Genomic DNA, 20,966 nt, shown 5'->3' with positions numbered 1-20,966 from the left:
TAAGGGATAAAATTATAAAAGTCATAAAAGTCACATGCAGGACGATAAATTACTGAAAATTTACTAAGTATAATTCACAAGATTTGAATTTAAATAAATACTGTATTTCGTAAAAAATATTTTTCTGATCAATACATATTAAAAACAACTTAATACAAAGGAGTTCTTTGCAATAAGAGTGGTGGCTTTTGGCGAACTTTTGACGTCCGTTGAATCTGTAAATGAAGAGGAACATAGACAAAATGAGAAATTATAATGATCAACAGAAATAATAATTTTAAAATGTTATCGGGCAAAAGCTCTTTTCCTTGTAACAATTGTAAGAAAACAGTGAATGGGGCTATCCCGTTTTTAGTAATAAGTTGGAGATTTGATATGTCACAGAAAAGTGCTACCAAGGGGTATTTCGGGTCACATATCTTCCGAAGGACTTTTCTGTTTGCCTTGAAATTTAACAAACTTCTTAACCTAAGGTTGAACTACCACTGGTGTAAAAATGAACGTTATAGCATAAGTAGAAAAAAAGCTCAATTTTTGCAATCGCAAATTTAACCGCTAAAAATCGCGAATTTTTCAACCAAAAATAGATTCAAATATAGCGCTTTTGATTCTCCAAAACAAGCAAAAAAAAATTTCCATAATTATATTTGACTATCAAAAGTTACAGGCATTCTTGTTTCCACTGCCAATTATATCTGGACAGACTTTAGATGTACCTTAAATGAATAAATTTGGCGGATTACTCAAAAAGTTTTCTTTTTTTTCTTCTAAACAATCGCCATTACAGTCCCTTTCAGATCTTATAAGGGTTGTAAAAACAGCTCAAATTCTATATCGTGACCCTCAAAAGCCTAAATTTTAAGTTAAATAGTCCCGATAAGGATCATATGATATACGAAAATTTGGGTTTTTCCTCGATTTCTCATGGTCCGTTTTGGTCTCCGTAAGGGCCCGGCCGCCAAAAGTCAGGCGGTACATACCCGTCATCCCGCAAATTTAGTACCCCAGGGCTTATAAATGAAAGAGAATGCTATTAAGAAGTTGATAAGTGCTTTATACGTTTACATACAACAGATGTAATACACGTTTTTTAATAAGAACCAGTAAATTTTTGGCTGTTCTTAATCTTTTGAAATTTTCAGGCTTAAATGTTCTTACATTATTTTTAATACACTTAGCTTCTTTACTTAAAACTGAAAATGGGTTGAAAATGTTAAAGATAAGGAGCGATGGCCAAGTGGTCAAAGGCGTTTCAAACCAGAAATTCGCGGTTCGAATTCCCGCTCCTTCCAATGTTCCTTTCAGTTCTGAGCCGGCTGGGCCGTGAACCCGTCAAAAAACTCGAAAGACTGCCTAAAAGTCGTAGATTACTGGGTTATCCACGTTGAATATCGACTCTAAAAATCTTTTAAAATCAGCGCTTTCATAGTACTTTACATAGTACTGAGGCTCAGATTGTTCTTAATTTGTTCTTAGGTTAGGCCGATTTTCAGCCTTCTTCTTATACAAAAAAGCGTGTATATACGTATATCCTTTATCATATGTAGCAAAAAGCCTAGAACCTTTCTCCTCCGCTCCATCATCTCCATGGACGCACAGATGCGTAATTAGAAAAAGGTGAACCGGGGAGCTGACAGTCAACCAAGCTTCTACGATCAGGATTCATTGCACTTTCAAAATATTGTTTAATATTTAAATTTAATATATAAATTGACTTTGATGGAGGAAAGAGCAACAAAGAAGACACGTCGAAGAAGCTAAAAAAATCGATAAAGTTATGGCGCAATTTTTTGATGTTGGTTCCTATTGAATATGGGATTTAACGAAATTTAGAATTAATTACTAGTTCACTCATCAAAATAGATGGAGCAAGCTTTTTATGGTTGGTAGCACAATTAAAAGTGAAATAAAGATATTTTTTATTTTGAATTGGTTGCTGTCTACACATCTCCACGGTGAAGAGGTAAACTCTGTAAGTTTCATTCTTCGAATTAGCTAAGATCTTTGAAACCCACTTTGGGCTTGCTTGGACACGTCAATTTGGGCTTACCTGGTTCACCTCGATTCAGCGCTGGGCTCAATCGGTTCACCTACTCCTCGATTCAGAGCTGCAATCTCGGACAAAAGGCTAAAGACTTTTAAAAAATGCACAAAAAATTTCAAAATAAGCTCTGAAACCCCATTTTTACCAGTGCCAATGTTATTTTTATTGGATTTGGAGAGTTAAGATGACAATTCCAGATGCCAAATCCACTTGATATTGAAGGAAATGAATTTTTGCAAAGTCTTCAGGCTATTTTTTTGTCTGTAGACCATGGCCAGGTACCTCAAAACGTTTCACTTTTTTTCAAAATGTCGGTGAATAAACTTTTAATATCTTTCTTGGTCAATTTGAGGGTGCTGATTCGGAATTTGAATGTTACCAAGCTTGAAAACCCGCAGTTTTTACGTAATTTGCGATTCTTTGCGTTTTTAGGCAAAATTGTAATTTGTAAGCCCTGAAAATTCATGATTTTGGGGGGGTCTTCAAAATCAAAAAAGACCTATACCACGTGTTAGAGCTCTTCAAACTGAGCAAAAAAATGTATTATATCAAAGTCTCAACTTTTCTTAATCAAAAGTTATGGGTATCTTTGTGTTAAAAAAGTGCTATAATTTTGCATAAATTATGCAGATTGTGGGGAAATTCCCTGTTTTCAATCAATTTTTGACCATAAAATCGTCTATAACTTTTGATCTAAAAAATTGACTTTGATATAATACATTTTTTTGCTCAGTTTGAAGAGTTCTATCACGTGGTATGGGTCTTTTTTGATTTTGAAGACCCCCCAAAAATCACAAATTTTCAGGGCTTACAATTTTGCCTAAAAACGCAAAAAATCGCAAATTACGTAAAAACTGCGGGTTTTCAAGCTTGGTAACATTCAAATTCCGAATCAGCACCCTCAAATTGACCAAGAAAGATATCAAAAGTTTATTCACCGACATTTTGAATTTTTTTTTTATTTTCGAAACAATAACAATCCACTGGCCATGGCCTACTGAGGTTGAAGGTTCAATGAGTTTTGCTCTTCAAATTTTTCGAGAAGACATCTATTAGAACATATTTGAGATGGTTTAATCAATTATAAACAACTTTTCAGGGCTCTCTGGTGTACCCACCACTTGTGTGACTAAAGTTCACCCGTTCTCAGTCTTTTGAAGTCTATGGAAGGCTAAAAATCACAAGGACTAAATAAAGCCATAAGAACTGATAGCAAGCCTGTAGGTATCTTCTGCCAAATAATCACTTGCAAAGTTCCCAGGTGTTAAAAAGGCTTTTCTTGGCACTATTGAGGAATCTTCGAAAAGTCTACAGACCTTTTGTCCGAGATTGTAGGCTTACTCGGTGCACCAATCAATATGGTGTGGACATGATGAAAAGTGAAATTTTGGAATCTAAAAATTAAATGCTTTTTATACGGAAACAATATTCTGACAAGCTGACCACTGAGACACATCTTGGTTCTATTTGTGAATGAAAATAACAACATTTTGCATTGAGATGACTGGTTTTCTGGGTTTTCGGATGCCCGTCGTTTAGCTGGATTTCGCTACCTTGACTCTAAATGTTAGATGTACGAGGATGTTTTGGGTTTTAACTACTGACAGACTTCCAGGGGGGGGGGCACTTAGGCAAAATTAAATACGGGGACATGCCGCTGATCAGGGTCCCTTTTTCAGACTCTACAATTATCTGATAGGGTCCCAAATTTACTAATTTTAAGTAGACCTGACTGGGTCGATTTTTCGTCATTTTAGACAATTTATAGGATGGAAATTAGAAAAAATTTGAATTTTTCGTCTACTTTAACTCATTTTTTTTATCGAATCATTTTTCGTTCTGAAAGGGTCCCAAACTTACCAAACATTCATATCTTACAGGGTCCACTTTTCAAACTCCAGCGCGGCACGTCCCCGTCGGTCGTCAAGGTCAGTGGCCCCCTCCAGGCAGACTTCTACCTTGTAATTTTTTGTTGTCCCATGGTGTTGTTGAACCAGTTCATACTTTTCGTGAATAGTTTCATTTAACTCCTTGCCTTGTTGTTGGTATCTTGTTGGTGCATTTATGCATGAATTAAGGAAGAAAGAACTTTCAAGTACTTTCAATTTTTTCAAAATAAAAAAGCTTCTAAATTGACTGATATTCCATTGTACTCATACATTAAAATCAAAAAAATAATCAGGATGTGAGTTTGTTTTGATTTGAGTGAATTGAATTGTATACCTTATCAGGGAAAAAAATGTCGGGGGAAAGTGACGAAAATTTTGAAGGGGTGACGAAATTTTTCCCCGACGAATTTTTTCCCCGATATTTTATCACCCGACCAAAACTTTTACCTGATTTTTTTATCCCCGACCAAAACTTTTACCCAATTTTTTAAACCCCAACCAAAATTAAAATCTAAATTTTTTACACCCCTTATTAACCGAAATTAGTGCTTTAAACGTCGAATTACAAGATCTTTTTTCGAGCTAGTGAAGGAAACCATTTTATTTGGACCATTTAGTTGAAAGTAATAAAATTGTAAATTTCGTCGGGGAAAAGTAACGAATTTGAAATTTTGGTCGGGGGAAAGTGACGAAAATGCCTGTAGGTGACGAAATTTGTTTGTTGACGAGTTCTGTTTACTTTTTTATTCTAATCCGTGAGAGAGAGAGTGAGTGCGCTGTTTTTAGTGAGCACTCCGCCGCGGTAGTAAAAGCACTCCACCGTTTATTTAGTAAATAGTGCCTTTTGGAACACTCGTTGTATTCAGTGAACATATGGAAAAATAGATCCTATTGTAAGTTTAATCTGCAGCGAAATACAAAGACGTGGTTTACTAGTCTACAATTAGACTGGAGTCGTTTATAATGCGTGTAATACTAATAATACCAATACTAATAATAATAATACGGGATTTAGTTTGTATAAACGACTGGAAGAATCCGGTGTTCCAGCCTTATAGATACCCCGGCTTGCTACGCAGAATCTTGCGTAGCGAGAAAACAATTTATCAAGCAATAACAAACTCTCAAAACAAAATCAACTCAAATGAAAAACTTTCAATACACAAATCCACACACATGTTTTTCTCAAGAATTATTTTGAGCGGGAAAAAGTTATAATTGCAAATATTGACACTTTTCTTTTGTTTGGAGTTAGTGCACAAAGGTTTCTAGACGACTAAAATTGTTCCCTTTATTACTTTTTGCTTTATTTCTACTATGTATGAATTAGTCGTCTAGCTTGCTAGACTAGTCTACAATAGATACTACATGTAAAAACTGAACGGAAACAACATCTTGCAGGCGTTTCTAGGCAAAACAGTACAAAATAGCAAAAGGAAACTAGAAAAGCTACATTTTAATTGTTAAATGAGGAGATAAAGCGAATAGAAGGAACAACAGAAGGCACTAAAAATACCAACTATTTTGTTATTGGTATTGGTATGGATTGGTTTCCACAGGAAAAGGTTTTCTTGTGTTTTTTCAACATAGCTTCAAAATTTCACTTTGTCTTTTTGTTTAAAAAGGTTATGTAGATAAGCTTGTTGAAATGCTGATTAATATCTCGTAATGAAAATGTGATGGAAATTTTTTTGGTATTGGTAGTATTGGTATTGGTACGGGAAAGTACTTTCTTATAGCTGATAACTTTATTTCACCCTTCCGGTTTGATAAGCTAAACATGAAGTGTTCATTTGATGAAGGTATGATAACAAACAAATTCAAAGACCAGAATGATACAATTTCACGCGACATTCAAGTGCTATGGAAGCCTCATATAGTGTACATGTCAACATTGCACATCCTAATTGGTGTATTTCTTCTCATTTCAAATGCAGCTGTCATCTTTGGTATCATCAAAACAAATCGTCCTATCAAAGTTCCTCAAAAGATCTTCGTGTGTAACTCAATATGTGGCTTGCTGACAGGGATCACCGTTCCTGCCTCCTTCTTCACAAGTGTCCTGGTGCAGAACCAATGTTTCATTGAATCCATCGTTGAGATTATCTACGACACTGTCATGGTGTCCGAAACTAATTTCTTAATCACCTTTTCAGTGATACGCCTTATCAGCGTGAAACGCCCTTTCTACCAAATCACCCATGAAGCAATCAACAAAATTATCGGCGTTCAACTCACAATAGTCTGCTTGGCAGTACCTGCAATATCTTTATTCTTAAATGAGAACTCTACAATCTATTGGGCCATTCATGGTTTCATGACACTGGCACCACTCGGCATTCTCACCATTTTAGCGTCGCTTTTAATAGTCGGTTTGATGGCCAGACAAAGGATGTCCACAGCAAATAATAATAACATCGCCAACAACGCCATTAATAACTCAAATCAGGTCGACTATCATAGAGTCAAGAAGCCCGTTCTAAGAGCCCTTTCCATCCAGATAGCATACATTGTTTGTAAACTACCAATGACTCTCTTTTTATTCACAATGACGGCACACCTGCCCGAAAACGACCAATCAAAACTTTCTACGCAAATACAAAAAGAAGAGTCAGTTCGAGCAGAGATTGTTGCGCTATTCTTCTATATGCTTTCTGAGTTTTATAATGGATTAAACTCTTGTCTTTACATGATCCAAAGTAAGGATATTCGTCGGTACTATTACAACTTGTGTTTGAGAGTTCAATGGAATCGAGTTCATCCATTTAACAATTAAGCAAGTGCTTCATAATAGTTTTAATATCAAATATCAAAATAGGACCTAGCCTGGGGACCACTTTGATAAACTGGACGGGGCGACGGGGCTGATATATGGTTCGGTGTAGACTAGCAAGCGTCTGTCTTTCCTTGGACACATAAACGCAGGAATAGTGCTTATAATAAAGAGTTCTTATAAAAAATAGAAATTGTCGCGGGAGATCCCATTGAAAGTTTAATCTGCAGCGAAATACAACGACGTGGTTTACTAGTCTAGGTTCGGTGTAATATGGCAGACTTTATTTTCTAACTTTGCCTGAGCACGCAGTAAATACATACCACTAGATCCAGGTCCTTTTTGGAACAAAACAAAACAGAAAACCATGACAAATTAACCAATTTTTGAAATTTAAGATGATTTATTTAAAGTTTTTATTATAATATGGAAAATTTTGAAGGGGTTTGGAAATATATTCCATTGTTTTGGTGTTTTTCTTTGTAATTTTTGTAAACAAAAGTGAAAAATTCCAAGATTGCAGAATCCTCTAGTCTATTTCATTGGACTGAGCTCAATCAAAGCTATCAGAAAGCAAAATTTCAGTTGAAAAAAGACACAGCGTAAGAAGGGACAAACGATATAAATCTTACAGTAAATAGAAGATAGAGTTGCTATTTTATAATGATATTCTAGTAATCTAGGCCTTTGGTCAGTGTTGATGGAGAAAACTGCTCCATCGTAATGAACATTTAATTGCCCGTGTTGTTTATGTCTCTATGTTTTAATTGGTATTCCCTGTGGAGTCTTTTAGTTTACATGTGTCTCTTTTGCTTAGTGTCCTCTTTATTTTGAGTGTCTTTTGTATTCCCAAATTGCATTTAATATGTCATTTGTAATTCCTCTAGGGAAATTAGGATATTCTTATTAACTGTAATTTTGTACATAGAAATCAGTTCAACGCTGAGTGACGTGAGTGAGTGTCTTGTGTGTGAGAGGTGCGTTTTAGTAAAGTTTAATTTACTATATATGTTGTCGTCTTATTTCAGTTCTTTGTGGTATTGTAGCATTTTAGGTTTGTTTAAGTTCAAGAATTGGTGTTTGCCTTTTACATTTTTTGTTGTCTATTTTCTGTTAGATTTCCTTAAATAAGGTTCCATTTTTTCCATGGAAGCTGAGATATTTGGACCAGTCAAATTATTCAAAACTTATTCGTCCTCCACTCACAGCCAGCCTTTCACGAGATCCACAAAGTTCTATCTTTAAGCATTTCAAGTAGCAGAGTAGCACGTAGCCTGGATCAAAATTTTAGAAAAAACAAAATTTACCTCAACATAAAAGTTATAGAGCTTGGTCTCCCTAGAGAATGAAAGTGCAAATGGAGAATGCAAATTGCTCTAGGGAGACCAGGCTGTAAACCAGAACATAAAATATAAAAAACTAGACTGTGAAATAGTTACAGCCTGGATATCCAGGCTAAGTAGCACGCGAATATATATGAAAATCTGATGATTTTATGAGACAATTTACAGGAATATAGCCCCTGTTACACGCTACCTTATTTTTTTCATTTGAAGAAAGAAAAAACTTTTCTTCGAAGATAGGAACTTTTTAAATACAGTCAGAAATACAAAACGGGTTTACGCGAGTATTATAATTTGAATTTATTGAATTTTCTTCATTTTTAGAAATAAATTCGAGTCTCTATAAGTAAGGGACACCGTAACGTCAGATTTTACCCATTAAAATAGTTGGCCACGCCTAATTCGCGGCCCCCTCTCAAAGAAGGCTCAAAATCTACTTTCGAGCCAATCACATGCGGTTGTATCCAACGAAAGATGCTACTGATTTTAAGTGTTGGTCCCTTACTTTATAACTTAAAATTTCGCATAACACAAATTTTGCTGCTCTTTACAGAGAATCTTACAAGAATATTTAAAGCTCCTTCATGGTTCTGCTCTTCATTCGGGTTATGGGCGTATTAAAGTAATCAATTCTCATTTGGGCGTATTGAAGAAATCGATTTCCATTGGAAAGAGGAAAAATTTACCTTAAATTTAAGAGGTCACTTTGATCAAGTAGAACAAAAGTTTTGTCCGAAAGAATGACTATACGAAATTCAGAAACTGCTAAAAAGGACTAAAATCGACCAATCAAGTTAAATAACAAACACGATGGAATTAAATGCCAAATACCAAAAAGAATTTCATAAATCGGTGTTCGCTTTTAAATAATTTTCAAAATGATTTCGAAATAACATTTTATTCCTTATAATGTGAGATGTTTAATGCTGATGTTTAGATCGTGCAAAAAAGAGTACCCCCCCCCCCCTCCTAAGCGGGGGATGGGGGTAGCATCTTCCAAAAAATTGAAGAAAGCTTGGGATTCTTCTCGAAGACAAATGAAGTCGATATAATTGCAGCTGCTTGAAGATCATAATAAATTGTAATCTCATGGTTGATTGAAATTCGATTGACGTTTTTGCTTACGTTAATTTGTAATTTCCCGCGAACTTGTAATTTCCCTCCTAGCTTTTGTAATTTCCCTCCTAGATTTTGTAATTTCCCGCAAAAGTGAAATTTTCATCGTTTGGAAATTCATCACCTTTTTCGACTTTCTTACTAACTTCGAAGGCTTAAGTAAATGGAATACTATCCAATTAAAACTCGATTCGCGTTTTTATGACTTTTTTACCTCTTTTTAAATTTTCAGATTGATTTCCAGTGTTAAATTGACGTCTTTCAGAATTGTTAGAATTTCAATCCAAACCATGAGATTAACCAGGAATCCCTTGTTTTCGTGAAATTCTGGATAAATTACCCTCGGTCAAATTTTGAAATGTTTTAAATTTCCCTCGTTGCACTCGGGAAATTTCAAAAAATTTCAAAATTGACCTCGGGAAATTTATCCCGAATTTCCCTTATAACCATGAGATTACTAGTACTAATATTATACCACCCTGAAATTCTTTTCCCAAAAAAATATCGCTATCAAAAGTTAGAAGCTGAAAATCAACTTTCCCTAAACCCCTCGCAGGCAATAACGCGTTCGTTTACCTCCAAAACAATTTTATACACAACGGCGGAGCGCACATTTTTTCCAGCAAGTTTGAATTACGGGAAAGATGCATTGCATTTACTAATTCATAAAAAATACCAGGTGCGCCACAAAAAAAGTTTCTTTCTTCAAGTGGATTTTCTTGAGGTCTGAATATTTTTTGGAAACCAAACCTTTATCACTGGAAAGAAGAAAGATCTTGGAACTTAAATTTTAATGGGTCATTTATTGATTTTGGTTAGATCAAAAGTTATGATCAATTATTGAATAAAAAAGTTACTTCCAGAAAGTGCCCGAAAAATCAACCTAGTTGATCTTTTTTCAAATGAGAATGGGTTGGTTCTTAAAAAAATATCAGACCTTGAGAAAATTCTTCACTTGAAAGAGATAAACTTTTTTGTGGAGCACCCGGTAGATAATTTAGATAGTGCAGAAGCAAGAAACTTTAAGTCATGTACTTTTATTGAAAGAAAACTATTTTTCAATTTTACTTGGCTCTGGTATCTTGTTTGTTTATCATCGAGCACTCTTCAGTATGATCTTCATGGCAATGATTTATTAATACAGAATATAGAATTTCTTCAGCAGCCAAAACTATGCATTATGACGCAATACTAAATGGATAGTGAATTTAAAAAGAAGAAGAGCTTACCAAATCAAACCATCGTAGAAGATTAGAATGTGATTCTTTATCCGCAGCTGTAAAGTGTTCCTAAAAAACAAACCAAAATAAAGGAAATCCTTTCTATTAATAAAGGTTGGTTTTATACTTTCACTGTGGGTTTAATTAACGGTAAGTCCCCTTAATAAAGTAAATACCACTGGGCATCATAACACACAGATAACGTTGCTAAGAATAACTTCAACAACACACAATGACTTTAGTTAATACAAATCCAAGTCATTTTGATAATTAGAGAACTTTTAAAATCCTCTAGAGGAAAATAACTATAAAATAAAACCTGGGTAAAACGCTAAATCTTTCGTCAATTTTATAGAACACTTAAAAGCTTCCACTTATACAATTTCAGTATTTTATCTTTTAGAGGTCCCCCCCCTTTAAAGATCATAAAATAAGCCTTGACTTAAACGATTATCATCGCTTTCAATTTCTTCAAATGTTAAAGTACAACTTAGTGGCACTCACCAAATCCCTTTCCAGGAAAGTGTAGACGAAAATATCAGCCAATGTCAGTTTATTGTTGATAAAGTATACTTTATCATTCAAATAGTCATTCATGGCCTGAAAATAAAATAAGATATACAGTGTGTACGGGAAAAGCAGGACAGAATTTATGTAAATAATAAGCAGTCGCAGCATTATAGTATGTTACAGTGGGTAAGTGGAGAACTTCAGGGAAAGGAGTGGTGCCCTCCTTACCTTTGGGTAGATGGCTTAAGAAAAAGGAGCCTTTCGTGATGTTGAAATTTAATTATTTCTGAACGGTTTATAAAGTCTGGTCATACTTTTCTAATGTAGAGTAGATACTCAGATTCAAGATATTTTAACTTAAGGGACAATAATTAGGTAAAAAGATTTATTCTGCTTTTTTAATTAATCTCACCAGCCCTAACTCGTATGAATGTTTCTCATTTTCAACCGCTACATTTAAACTCAGGAAGATTTTATTTTTTTTTAATTTTTTTAAATAGAAAGTAATGGAAGAAAATTATACCTTCCAAGCAGCAGATTTGTCAATTGCATATTGGGATACACAATAATGTAGCCATTGATCCACTTCAGCTTGCTCCAAAACATCAGTACCGAGTAAAGAGCTTTGTGATGATTTCTTTGTCAATGCTCTTGCAACTGCAGCTAATCCTGATACACTTGAATTGCTTTGGAAAACAGGTCCCTGAAAAAAGTAAAATATGGTACAGTAATAATTGTACAAATAAAGACGAATGGGCTAAATCCACTATTTTCAAATGGCATATGACATTGTTTCTCAGCAACATCTTCATAATCCCCAGCCATTCTGGGTTTTCTGATTTTGAATTTACCCTTATCAACCAGGGTATGCGTTTTGAGGATACTCATGAACGGGAGAGGTTTACTTAAAACACTTCTTCCAAATGTAAAGGTTTTAATTTTGGCGCTAATGGCTTTTCGGTGCCTTGGATGACAAGCGGTCTAATAGCTTTTGATTGTTGATTTTAAGGGTTTGATTTTTTCTCATCCTTAAATAACATAACATAGGTTTATTCTAATGTCAAAATCCCTCTTCTAATTTCGACCCTTTCTTTAGAGATAGGAATAATAGGAAGGTTGGAATCACTGATAGTTAAAAGATTTTTCCCTCTCTGATCACTAAGCAAAGAAATATAGTTTCAATCAGTGATTCCTACCTTCCTATTATTCCTATATCTCTAAAGAAGGGTGTCAAAATTAGAAGAGGGATGTTGACATCAAACCAGCTTATGATAGTTCTCAAACAAAAGTGTTCTTTTGATTAATTGGGCAAAATAAAACAACCGATATCACGGTGATTGGATAACAAAATATTTGACACTTTTACAAGTGTTTACGATGGAACAAAATGAAACAATCTAATTTTTTTCCAGCCAGGGGATGAATTTTTAGTGTTTCTTCTATTGCTTCAATCAGTCTACAGGCACGAGACCATATTCTTCAGATTGTATAGTCTCGTCCACATCTTTAGAGCTTCAGCGTACTTGGCCAGAAAGTACACAATCTGTCATCAAGTTACAATCTGCTGGCCATGGACTAAGGCAAGGGGAATTAATGAACGGGTTTACTGCTGTCGCTTAAAAAGTTCATTATTTCAATAGAAATTCATTATTTTGTTTTCTTTTAAAATTTCCCAGTTCCATCATCTGAAATTGCTATAAAAGCTTCCATATACACCATTTTGCCACTATCTTTGAATTTCTAGCGCACGACAATTCAATGACGTTGAAGGCATCCAGTTACGTGATCAAAAATCCAGACTTTTAATTAGAAGATCGAAACTATGTAATCACATTATCTAAATTCTGCGTTTTGATTTGGAAGATTGGAAATATTAATTTAGAAAAAGTCGAGTGAGCAGAAAGAAATGAAACAAAAATGGCAGACACATTTCTATGCAAAAATTAGAAGAAGTTGTGGAGCGAAAGTGAACCTCTGGACTAAAACAGATGTTGAGTAAGGCAGTCACGTGTGTCTGCTTTGGAATAGTGTGTGTCAATGTTCGGTCAAAGAAATAAGTTTTTACCAATGTCTAAACCTTTGACTATATCTAAAGAACTAGTGAACCTTTTTAATATTTGTAAAAAACTCTCTAGACTCCTAAATAGTTTCTAGAAAAAAACCTGAAAAAACCAAGATAATTGATAAAATATCCAATCTTTAAATAAAGATTGAAGATGAAAATTCAAGAAGAAAAAAACAAACTTTAAGCAAAGAAATTGCCTTTATAGCTCATTTTTCCATGAATAATAGAAAAACTTTTAGATATTTGAGTTCCCCAAACATTGAATAATCTTTTAGTACACATGGCAAAAGAAAAAGAAATTATTAAAACCTTTAAATCAACTGAATTCTTTCCATAATCCATATACATTGAAAACACGTCCTTTCGCCATTTTATTTTTTTTAAATGTGAAGTCTGAGTGACAAATAATAAATTTCCAACGTCTAATGAAAATGCGCGATTTATATCACCATGGAGGTTTGAGGATAAACAGGAGTTGAATTGATGGAAACATACGGGAATGTTTACACAGGGACAGGATAAGTTTCCATGAAGCACCAGCAAGAACAAAAGCTTGATTTGGCTGAAAATGGCTGAAATTGGACTTTTATATTTCTTGTCAAGATTTTTATTTGAGATTGATTGCTTTACAAAACAAAAAGATATTAAAAAGTCTTGACAGGCCATTTTGGTCAGCTGAACGGATTGATGCATTTCCATTGTTTTGCCTTTTGGAACCCGCATGAGTCTAAGCTCAAACTCCTATATCAGGATTAGTAACTAGGCTAGTCTTACCTTTTCTCTTTCCCTTTAAAACAATACAATGCTGACAAGTTAAAACACAACACATTGACAAGTAATCCCTGAGAGAAGTTTATATTGAAATCTTTAACAAAAACAAAAGTGGTTTCTTCTACTGATTGCTTCCCTTTAAACAAAGAAAAGTTTCATTTTTCAATATGCATTAAAAATCGAAATGGGGAATTTGGAAAATTTTAAATTTCGCTAAATGCTCAGAGCGTGACGAGCAATTTTTTTCCCCGATAATTTTTCCTATCCATCATTCCGTGATTCAGGGGGTATTGGGTCATTACCAGTTACGGTCAGGGTTGGACTCGAGACTCACAATATAGGGCGAAGTGCCCCTCAGAATGTTATAAACAGTCTGTGTGTGAGCCCTTGTTGACAGACTTTCTGAACTTTGGAAACCCAGGCAAACACATATAATCAATTTACCAAAAAAACTCTTTCACAAGCTCTTAAGACTTTCAAAACTATTCAAAAACCGCATCAAAACATCAGCTACATGTATTTGAACTTCCAGCCAACAGCCATTTTGTTTCAAAATGAATCTATGTTTTCATTTTCATTTGTTTTCCTTTTTTCTACAGAGTCAGCTTTTTCCATAAATTATGCGCGCTCATATTGAAATTATCAAAATACGCACGAAAGTACTGCTAAGTAATACACACAAAATGCGCCAAGCGTTAAACAAGCAGCAATAATATCATAAACAAGACTGTGGAAAAAGTTTAACGCTTGGATTCCCCCAGGCTAGACAAACCCCTGTAATGTGCGAGCACCCTAAGATGTTGGCTTGAAATCAAAAATAAAACAAACAAACAAACAAAAAATTGACCCGTACTACTCGAAATCCCATAATCTTGATATACAAGTTTAAGCCTAACTCAAACTGTACAGGGGGTGCCCAGTGCACAAACGGCAAACTTATTTTTCTCTTTTCTCACCTACTTTTGATTTTTACATAAATCCTTTTTGACCATCTCGTAAACAAGCTTGAAGTCGTTCTTTCAGTTTGTTTTCACTTTATTTGAAGGCTTCTTCTTGGAATAATATTATTCCAAGCTATTCAGACCCAGTGCGCGAACGAGGAACCAGTGCGCGAACTATCCTTTGAAAGAAAAAATTAGAGCTCCGCTCGCAGGTAATACTTTAACTCTCTCCCGAGATGATACAGGGGTATTTGAACGTTTCAAAACCACCCGCTTTTTCACTAAAAAAGCATTTTTTTATAAGAACTTTAGCGTTTTACTAACATGTTTGTTTTTGTAAATATTTTCTTGTCGTCCATTTTTTTGTTTTCTTTTTCAAGTTTTGCTCTCATCGAAAAGCGCGGCAATGTTGTGTCTTCTTTTTTGATTGAGATGCCCAGCGCCACCCAGCGCTGTCGAATGTTTTGACGTTGCAATGTCTTCATTTTGAATATGGTGTTCGGATCGTTTGCGGACTGGAACCTTTTATATATCAACTACTGGTGATATGTTTCTATCCAGGATTAATGAGCTAGTTTAGTTTCAATGATGAAATTTTTGTGATGGAAGATAACAGGTTTTTAAAAGAGGAAAGTCATTTTCAGAACTCTTTTTGCGCAAATTTTCTTACAAAAAAAATTTCCTCTCGCGATCAGCCATTTTCAGCCATTTTTACAAAAATCCGGAATTTCGTGATTTTTTTTCTTGGCCTCGTTCAAAATTGGTTTGGTGTTGTTCTAGTCCTCCGTTTATTTTAATTTTTGGAGAGATTGCAAGGGATAGTTTGAGGATTCTGTTGCACAAAGGAAGTTCTATAGAAGTTTTTTTTTAAAGTTCAAAGACCGTGCACTGGGGCCGTTCGTGCACTGGCGAACTGACTCTACTAATAGCGACTCCAGAAGTCACGCAACTATCGTTGACGTCAAACCAACTGTTTCATTTTTCCGTGAACTTTGAACCCTTCTAACTTTTCTTCTATGTAAGCTAAAGCGTTCCGGTTTTTACTAAAAGAAAGCCCGTGATCTTAGCTTTCCAGCGGTATATAACACTGTGGACACGGACTAGATGGCAAATTGGTAAAATGCCGAACGTTTTGCAACATTTTGAAAATTGTTTGCCGACGGGAGAAAAGAAATTTGCAACTTTCAAAGAATAAATGTGTCTGGAAACGGAGGAAAAAGTAATTGGAGGCTGAAACTTTGTATGTTTATCAGAAAAAGGGTGAGGAATTCAAAAATCACATTCGCTAATTCTAGTTCTTTTTCATTTTCATGTAGTTTTTTTTTAACTTTTTTGCTTCTTTAGCATGGGAATGTCCCAAAAAAAAGTTTTTATTTCTGCCGAAATGGATTTTCTTTTCATTTGGGGTTTCTACTTTCAGAAAAACTTATTCTCTACTCATAAGTTTTTGTTCCTCCATTTCCAGAGGCCCCTGAAAATGGGTCCTACCACCTTTTTGACTCATTTCAACCTTTTCCAAGCTATTTTCTTCAAAAACAAAAATAAAACAATGCAATGTCTTCTTTTTTCAAAAAAAAGATATATCTTTCGTTATTTTGATAAATATACTAAATATTTTACAAATATTTTTATATAATAATATTTTTAAACACCATCAAAGAGTTCTCCCTCCAAATTTGAGGTCTCTAGCTACCCTAGAAAAAGAGATATGCAAAATTTAAGAAGCATGACTGGAAAATTTCTTTTTTTTCTTTTTTGACACATTTTTCGAATTTTTCCAAGCTATTTTCCGGGTTACGACACTTCTTGGATCCCCAAAATGGAACACCTTTATGGACCCTCTTATGGACCCCATTATGGACCCCATTATGGAACACCAAAATATACGGCAGCCGAGCCGATAATTACGTCAGCCGAAACGACGATTTGAATAGCCGTTTTTCCGATTTTCCGAGGGATAATCCAATACTAGAACAAAAGACGCTAGCAAATAAACTTGTTTCATTTTATCCAGCAAACTTAAAAACGATTCACGTAAAGTTTGTGCGGGAATTGCGAGAGAAATGAAGTTGAGATAGACTAGCACCAGAAGCTTCGAAGCTTTCAAAATGGAAGCGAAATAATTTGATCAGTGAAATGTTTTATATTTTTACCACTGATTAACCTATACTTTTTAGGTGTCTATAACATGTTAATATTATCAAAATCATAAAGTGTTTTTATTCAACTATCTTTGTGCAAAGTTTCAATGTTTATTTTTCTATGATGCTGAAGATACAAGAATATTTAATGAATTCTTTTGCTAACCAATTTATACAGAAAAACTATCTCTTCTCTCTTGCTCTTTCAGTTAAATAACAATGTAGTCAATTTTGAACACTCAAGAGGAGAAAGAGATTTCTATTTTCTCTCGAAAGTGTGCATATGGATGTGAGAAGTGAAATGAAACTCATCAACAAGACAAGAAAGACTCTTGTTCATCTCTCGAAAGTGTGCATATATGGATCTGAGAAGTGAATGAAACTCATCAAGACAAGAAAGCCTTGTTCAAAGAAGATTTTCATGGTTCGTACTTCAAAATATGGGATATTTTTGTTCATCCAATGACTTGAAAAATCAACTCTGGAGACTGTAGTCTACATAACTTCAGAATACTTCGATAGAATCATGGAACGCGGATATTATTTTCTTGATAAATGCACTGTATCATGAGATTTTGCACGAACCAAATAAAATGAAGTGAAAAGTAACTCTACGATGAACGAAAAACTCTGGTTCTCAGCATCATATTGTACTGATTTGGAATTTAATGAAATAATGTAGAGGAAGTAGCAGTAGGACACATTGATTTGATTAAATTTAAAATCCTGTGACTATCATTGAAAATTATGATCAAACCACTTTGTCTTCTTGTGCTTCTGGCATGGTTCGACTCTGAAGCTACATATCTCTGCACCCTTTTTGAAAGTCCTCATACATGCTATGATTTGGGAACAGTTGAACATATTTTTCATGTACCAGTTTGTTTCGTGATGGATGGACATAGCTGCATTTTTTACAGTGGTATGGATATGCTGCTGTAAGAAGAACTGTTTACATTTTATTTACGTTGTTAACTTGAAGTGAATGTGGAATATTGTGACTGATGTTGTATGAAGTGACGACAAATACATATACTCAATGATAAAATTTTAAGATATTAAAAACATTTTCTGCTAAAAAAAGGAAGTATTTTTTACCAACAGTTTTGACAAAATTTTATTTACTAGGCAACTCCCTATGAAGTGCTACTGTGTGAAAAATTCTGAGGGTGCTTTAATTGAGAATTAATTTTGAATGGAAAGAAATATTTTGGAAGGCAACTTCAAAGAGGAGGTCATATTATTATTCAAATACTTTTGCATCACTCTTGATAAAAGTGAAGCCATAAAGAATTTGTAAATACTTTATATAGTTTTCAAAATCCAAATGTATATACAGGAATTTTGTAATGTGATGTTATTTTTTATATTTACTATTTGTTATTTTTCATATTTACTATTTGTTATTTTGTTCATCTGCTCTTGATGAAACACAAAGAACACAGGAAAACAAAAAAGAACTGTTTATATATCTTCTCATCTCACAATCTCTTTGTGTATAGAAAAACTCTTGTGTAGTATTTACATTTGTGAATCAATTTTGGCATAGCAAAACAGAAAATTTCCTTCATATAAGTATGATACAAGACAGAAGAAATTACAGGAGAATTACACGAAAGATTTTTCATTCCCCTCCCAACTTCGAACTTTTTTTGGATTATCCCTTTAAATTTATTCTCGAATACTTATTCCGTATAAAGAATTACATCATGTTTCTTGAATATTACGCAATCGTAACGGGTCCATAATGGGGTCCATAATGGGGTCCATAAGAGGGTCCATAAAGGTGTTCCATTTTGGGGATCCAAGAAGTGTCGTAACCCCTATTTTCCTAACCTTTTTTTGACATTTTTAGTCAAAATTTTGACACTAAAATTTGAATATCTTTACAACCACTTATCCTCTGGAGGCCTATGACCCCTCATTTTCGTTCTTTTTCAAAGCTCTACAAGATAGGATAGATTTTTTAAAAAAAATTAAAACTTGAAAAATCTTCTGGAGTTGCTACTACTAATCACCAATAATAGGGTGGACAGGCCAAAATTTTCCCCTCAATTTTTAGAAACCAAACTAATTTTATTTGAAAGTCCTTACCTTTGTGAGAAAAATGAGGGGTCATTTGTTAAAATTGGTTGAGTAGTTCCAAAGTTATTCCATTTTCAAACCACAAAAAAACCACCTTTTCAAAGAATCGCCTCCTTACACCACGCCAGCAAGAAATAATTTTCGGAAGCACCAAAATCGCGCCAAAAATGGCGGATGAAATCTAGTCTTCCGCGTGGCGGGGCGTGAGGAGTTTAGCTGGCGCGGTCTGAAAATCGGCCCGGTGACTGTTAAACTTTAGCTTATCGCTAATGAGCTGGAAATGATAGCTAAAAACAAATTTACCACTAGAAAGCTGAAATCCTCAGCTTTCAGATGGTGTAAGGTGCTTAAATGAAAAAATCCGCAATCTTGTTAAAAAATCGCAATTTCTTCTTATTTTTCGAAATTCCAGACGGCCTGTAGATTTTCAAATAAAGCACGTTGTGATAGATTGTAGCCTAATCTTACCCTGGGTTTACTAAAAAAACCGCGATTGAAAAGATGCACCAGCTCAATAGCGACAGCCATTTGTTTCAATGTGGGTCGAGAATTTTCCGGTGCCGTGGTCAGCGCTAAATCGCGTTTTCAACTTGACGTCGAAAAACATGAATATCTTTGGAAAGAAAATAGATACCTTGATGCAGTTTTTTTTACTTGTTTCCCTGATAATTCCTGATTGATTTGAAAAAAAGAATGAACACATTTGGATGATTTAAAGGTAAGTACTAATGCCTTGAAGTTCATTTTTGTAAATTCTTCCTCGTTCCGCGCAAAAAATCCCGACGAGTGCGCACCCTACCAATAATGCAATCTGGAGGTCTCCTTGTGATTTCTTTGACACAAAGAGAACAAATAACAAAGTAAAATAAGCAAAAACTTACTTCATTCAACGAAGTACATTTTTTCTTGTCGATTTTGATTGAATTGATGTCTAGTTGCCGAATGAGGCAGTCTAATTGTTTGGAACCGTTCAGGTGAACAACTTCAGTGGCAGCCATCTTGAATCGGGATTACCTTCCTCTAAGCTAATTCAAACTAACTACGCTACGCGGAAACTTTATCTGTCTGACTTTTCGGATTCAGTGGAACGCGTTCCATGTTTCTTTGGAGAAAAAAATTATACTTTAAGCTATACGGGGGCAAAAGTCCCCCAGGGGGAAGGTAGGTGATAACTACTATCCGTATATCTAACACTCCTTCTACTCATTTTCCTTTCCTATCTTTCTTCTGTATCTTTGCTTCTACTGACTGTTTGAGACTTAGTTTCTCATTTCTGACTAAGTTTTGATACCTGTCAATCATTTTTCGACCAATCAAATCATCGCACCGGGTCGGATTCGAACCACCACTAAAGAAAGACCTTCAGATTCGGAAACCATCACGCTATCCGTTGAGCCACACTCGCACAGCAGAACACAAAATTTGGAAATACTTATAGAATGACAAAAAAGACGGGGGTAATGTTATTATAATATGGGTAAAAGTACCCCTTTTTTAACCTGACTGAAATTCGAGCCGTTACTAGCAACCCTGCGGGGCTCAAGGCGCCGAGTATGCACCCGGCACAGTGACAAGCCGTTACTAGCAACCCTGACCCTACCTAACTGTTAATGACCCAATACCCCCTGAAAACGAAATTACGGATAGGAAAAAAAATCGTGTTAGATCTACGGATAGTATATATCACTTTCCCAGGGGGAAGAAACTTGCCACTTTTTCAACAGCATGAAACCGAGCCGGACAGGAAGAAACTCTACAAATTTTTCTTTCACAATTTCTCTATTGATATCAGAGATTCAAAGACACCATCTGAGTTTTCAAAATACTCAGGAACCTATTATCGATGATTCCAAGAGAGAAGCACTTGCGAAGCTTTACAGAAGGGTTAACTTTCACTTTTGTTTTTGTCTTTTTTTGATTTGTAAGTTCTTCTAGAAGTCAGTAGCTAGAGGACCCTGCCGACGCACCGGACTTAACGAGCACCGGACACGCGAAAGTCCGGTGTAAAATAAGTTTTTTTTTTACCACCGGACAACTTCTACACCGGACTTAAGGGAGTCGGATGTCC

At 35.0% G+C, this 20,966-nt stretch overlaps 1 protein-coding gene across 1 annotated transcript; it reads right to left on the bottom strand.

Annotated features, from left to right (window-relative positions):
- Positions 1-82: 82 nt before the first annotated feature.
- Positions 83-19,946, bottom strand: LOC136797685 (eukaryotic translation elongation factor 1 epsilon-1-like). The gene is made up of 5 exons (XM_067054270.1): positions 19,780-19,946; positions 11,419-11,598; positions 10,890-10,985; positions 10,395-10,454; positions 83-215 (listed from the first exon to the last, which is right to left on the bottom strand). Exons 1-5 carry the CDS (start codon positions 19,894-19,896, stop codon positions 150-152), a joined length of 519 nt encoding a protein of 172 aa, XP_066910371.1. The 5' UTR covers positions 19,897-19,946; the 3' UTR covers positions 83-149.
- Positions 19,947-20,966: the final 1,020 nt, after the last annotated feature.

The sequence above is a fragment of the Clytia hemisphaerica genome, unplaced genomic scaffold (genome assembly GCF_902728285.1).
Source record: "Clytia hemisphaerica strain Z4C2 unplaced genomic scaffold, Clytia hemisphaerica genome assembly, whole genome shotgun sequence".
Lineage (NCBI taxonomy): Eukaryota > Metazoa > Cnidaria > Hydrozoa > Leptothecata > Clytiidae > Clytia > Clytia hemisphaerica.
Note: the sequence above shows the minus strand (reverse complement) of the source record. Positions and strands in the feature narration are given on the sequence as shown.

Bases quoted from the DNA above. Each gene is read 5' to 3' on its own strand.
- LOC136797685 (XM_067054270.1), bottom strand. From the start codon at position 19,896: ATGGCTGCCACTGAAGTTGTTCACCTGAACGGTTCCAAACAATTAGAC. The intron at 11,599-19,779 runs GTAAGTTTTTGC...TACTTTTTTCAG, and splicing joins AATGTACTTCGTTGAATGAA to GGACCTGTTTTCCAAAGCAA. The intron at 10,986-11,418 runs GTATAATTTTCT...TTTTATTTTCAG, and splicing joins ACAAATCTGCTGCTTGGAAG to GCCATGAATGACTATTTGAA.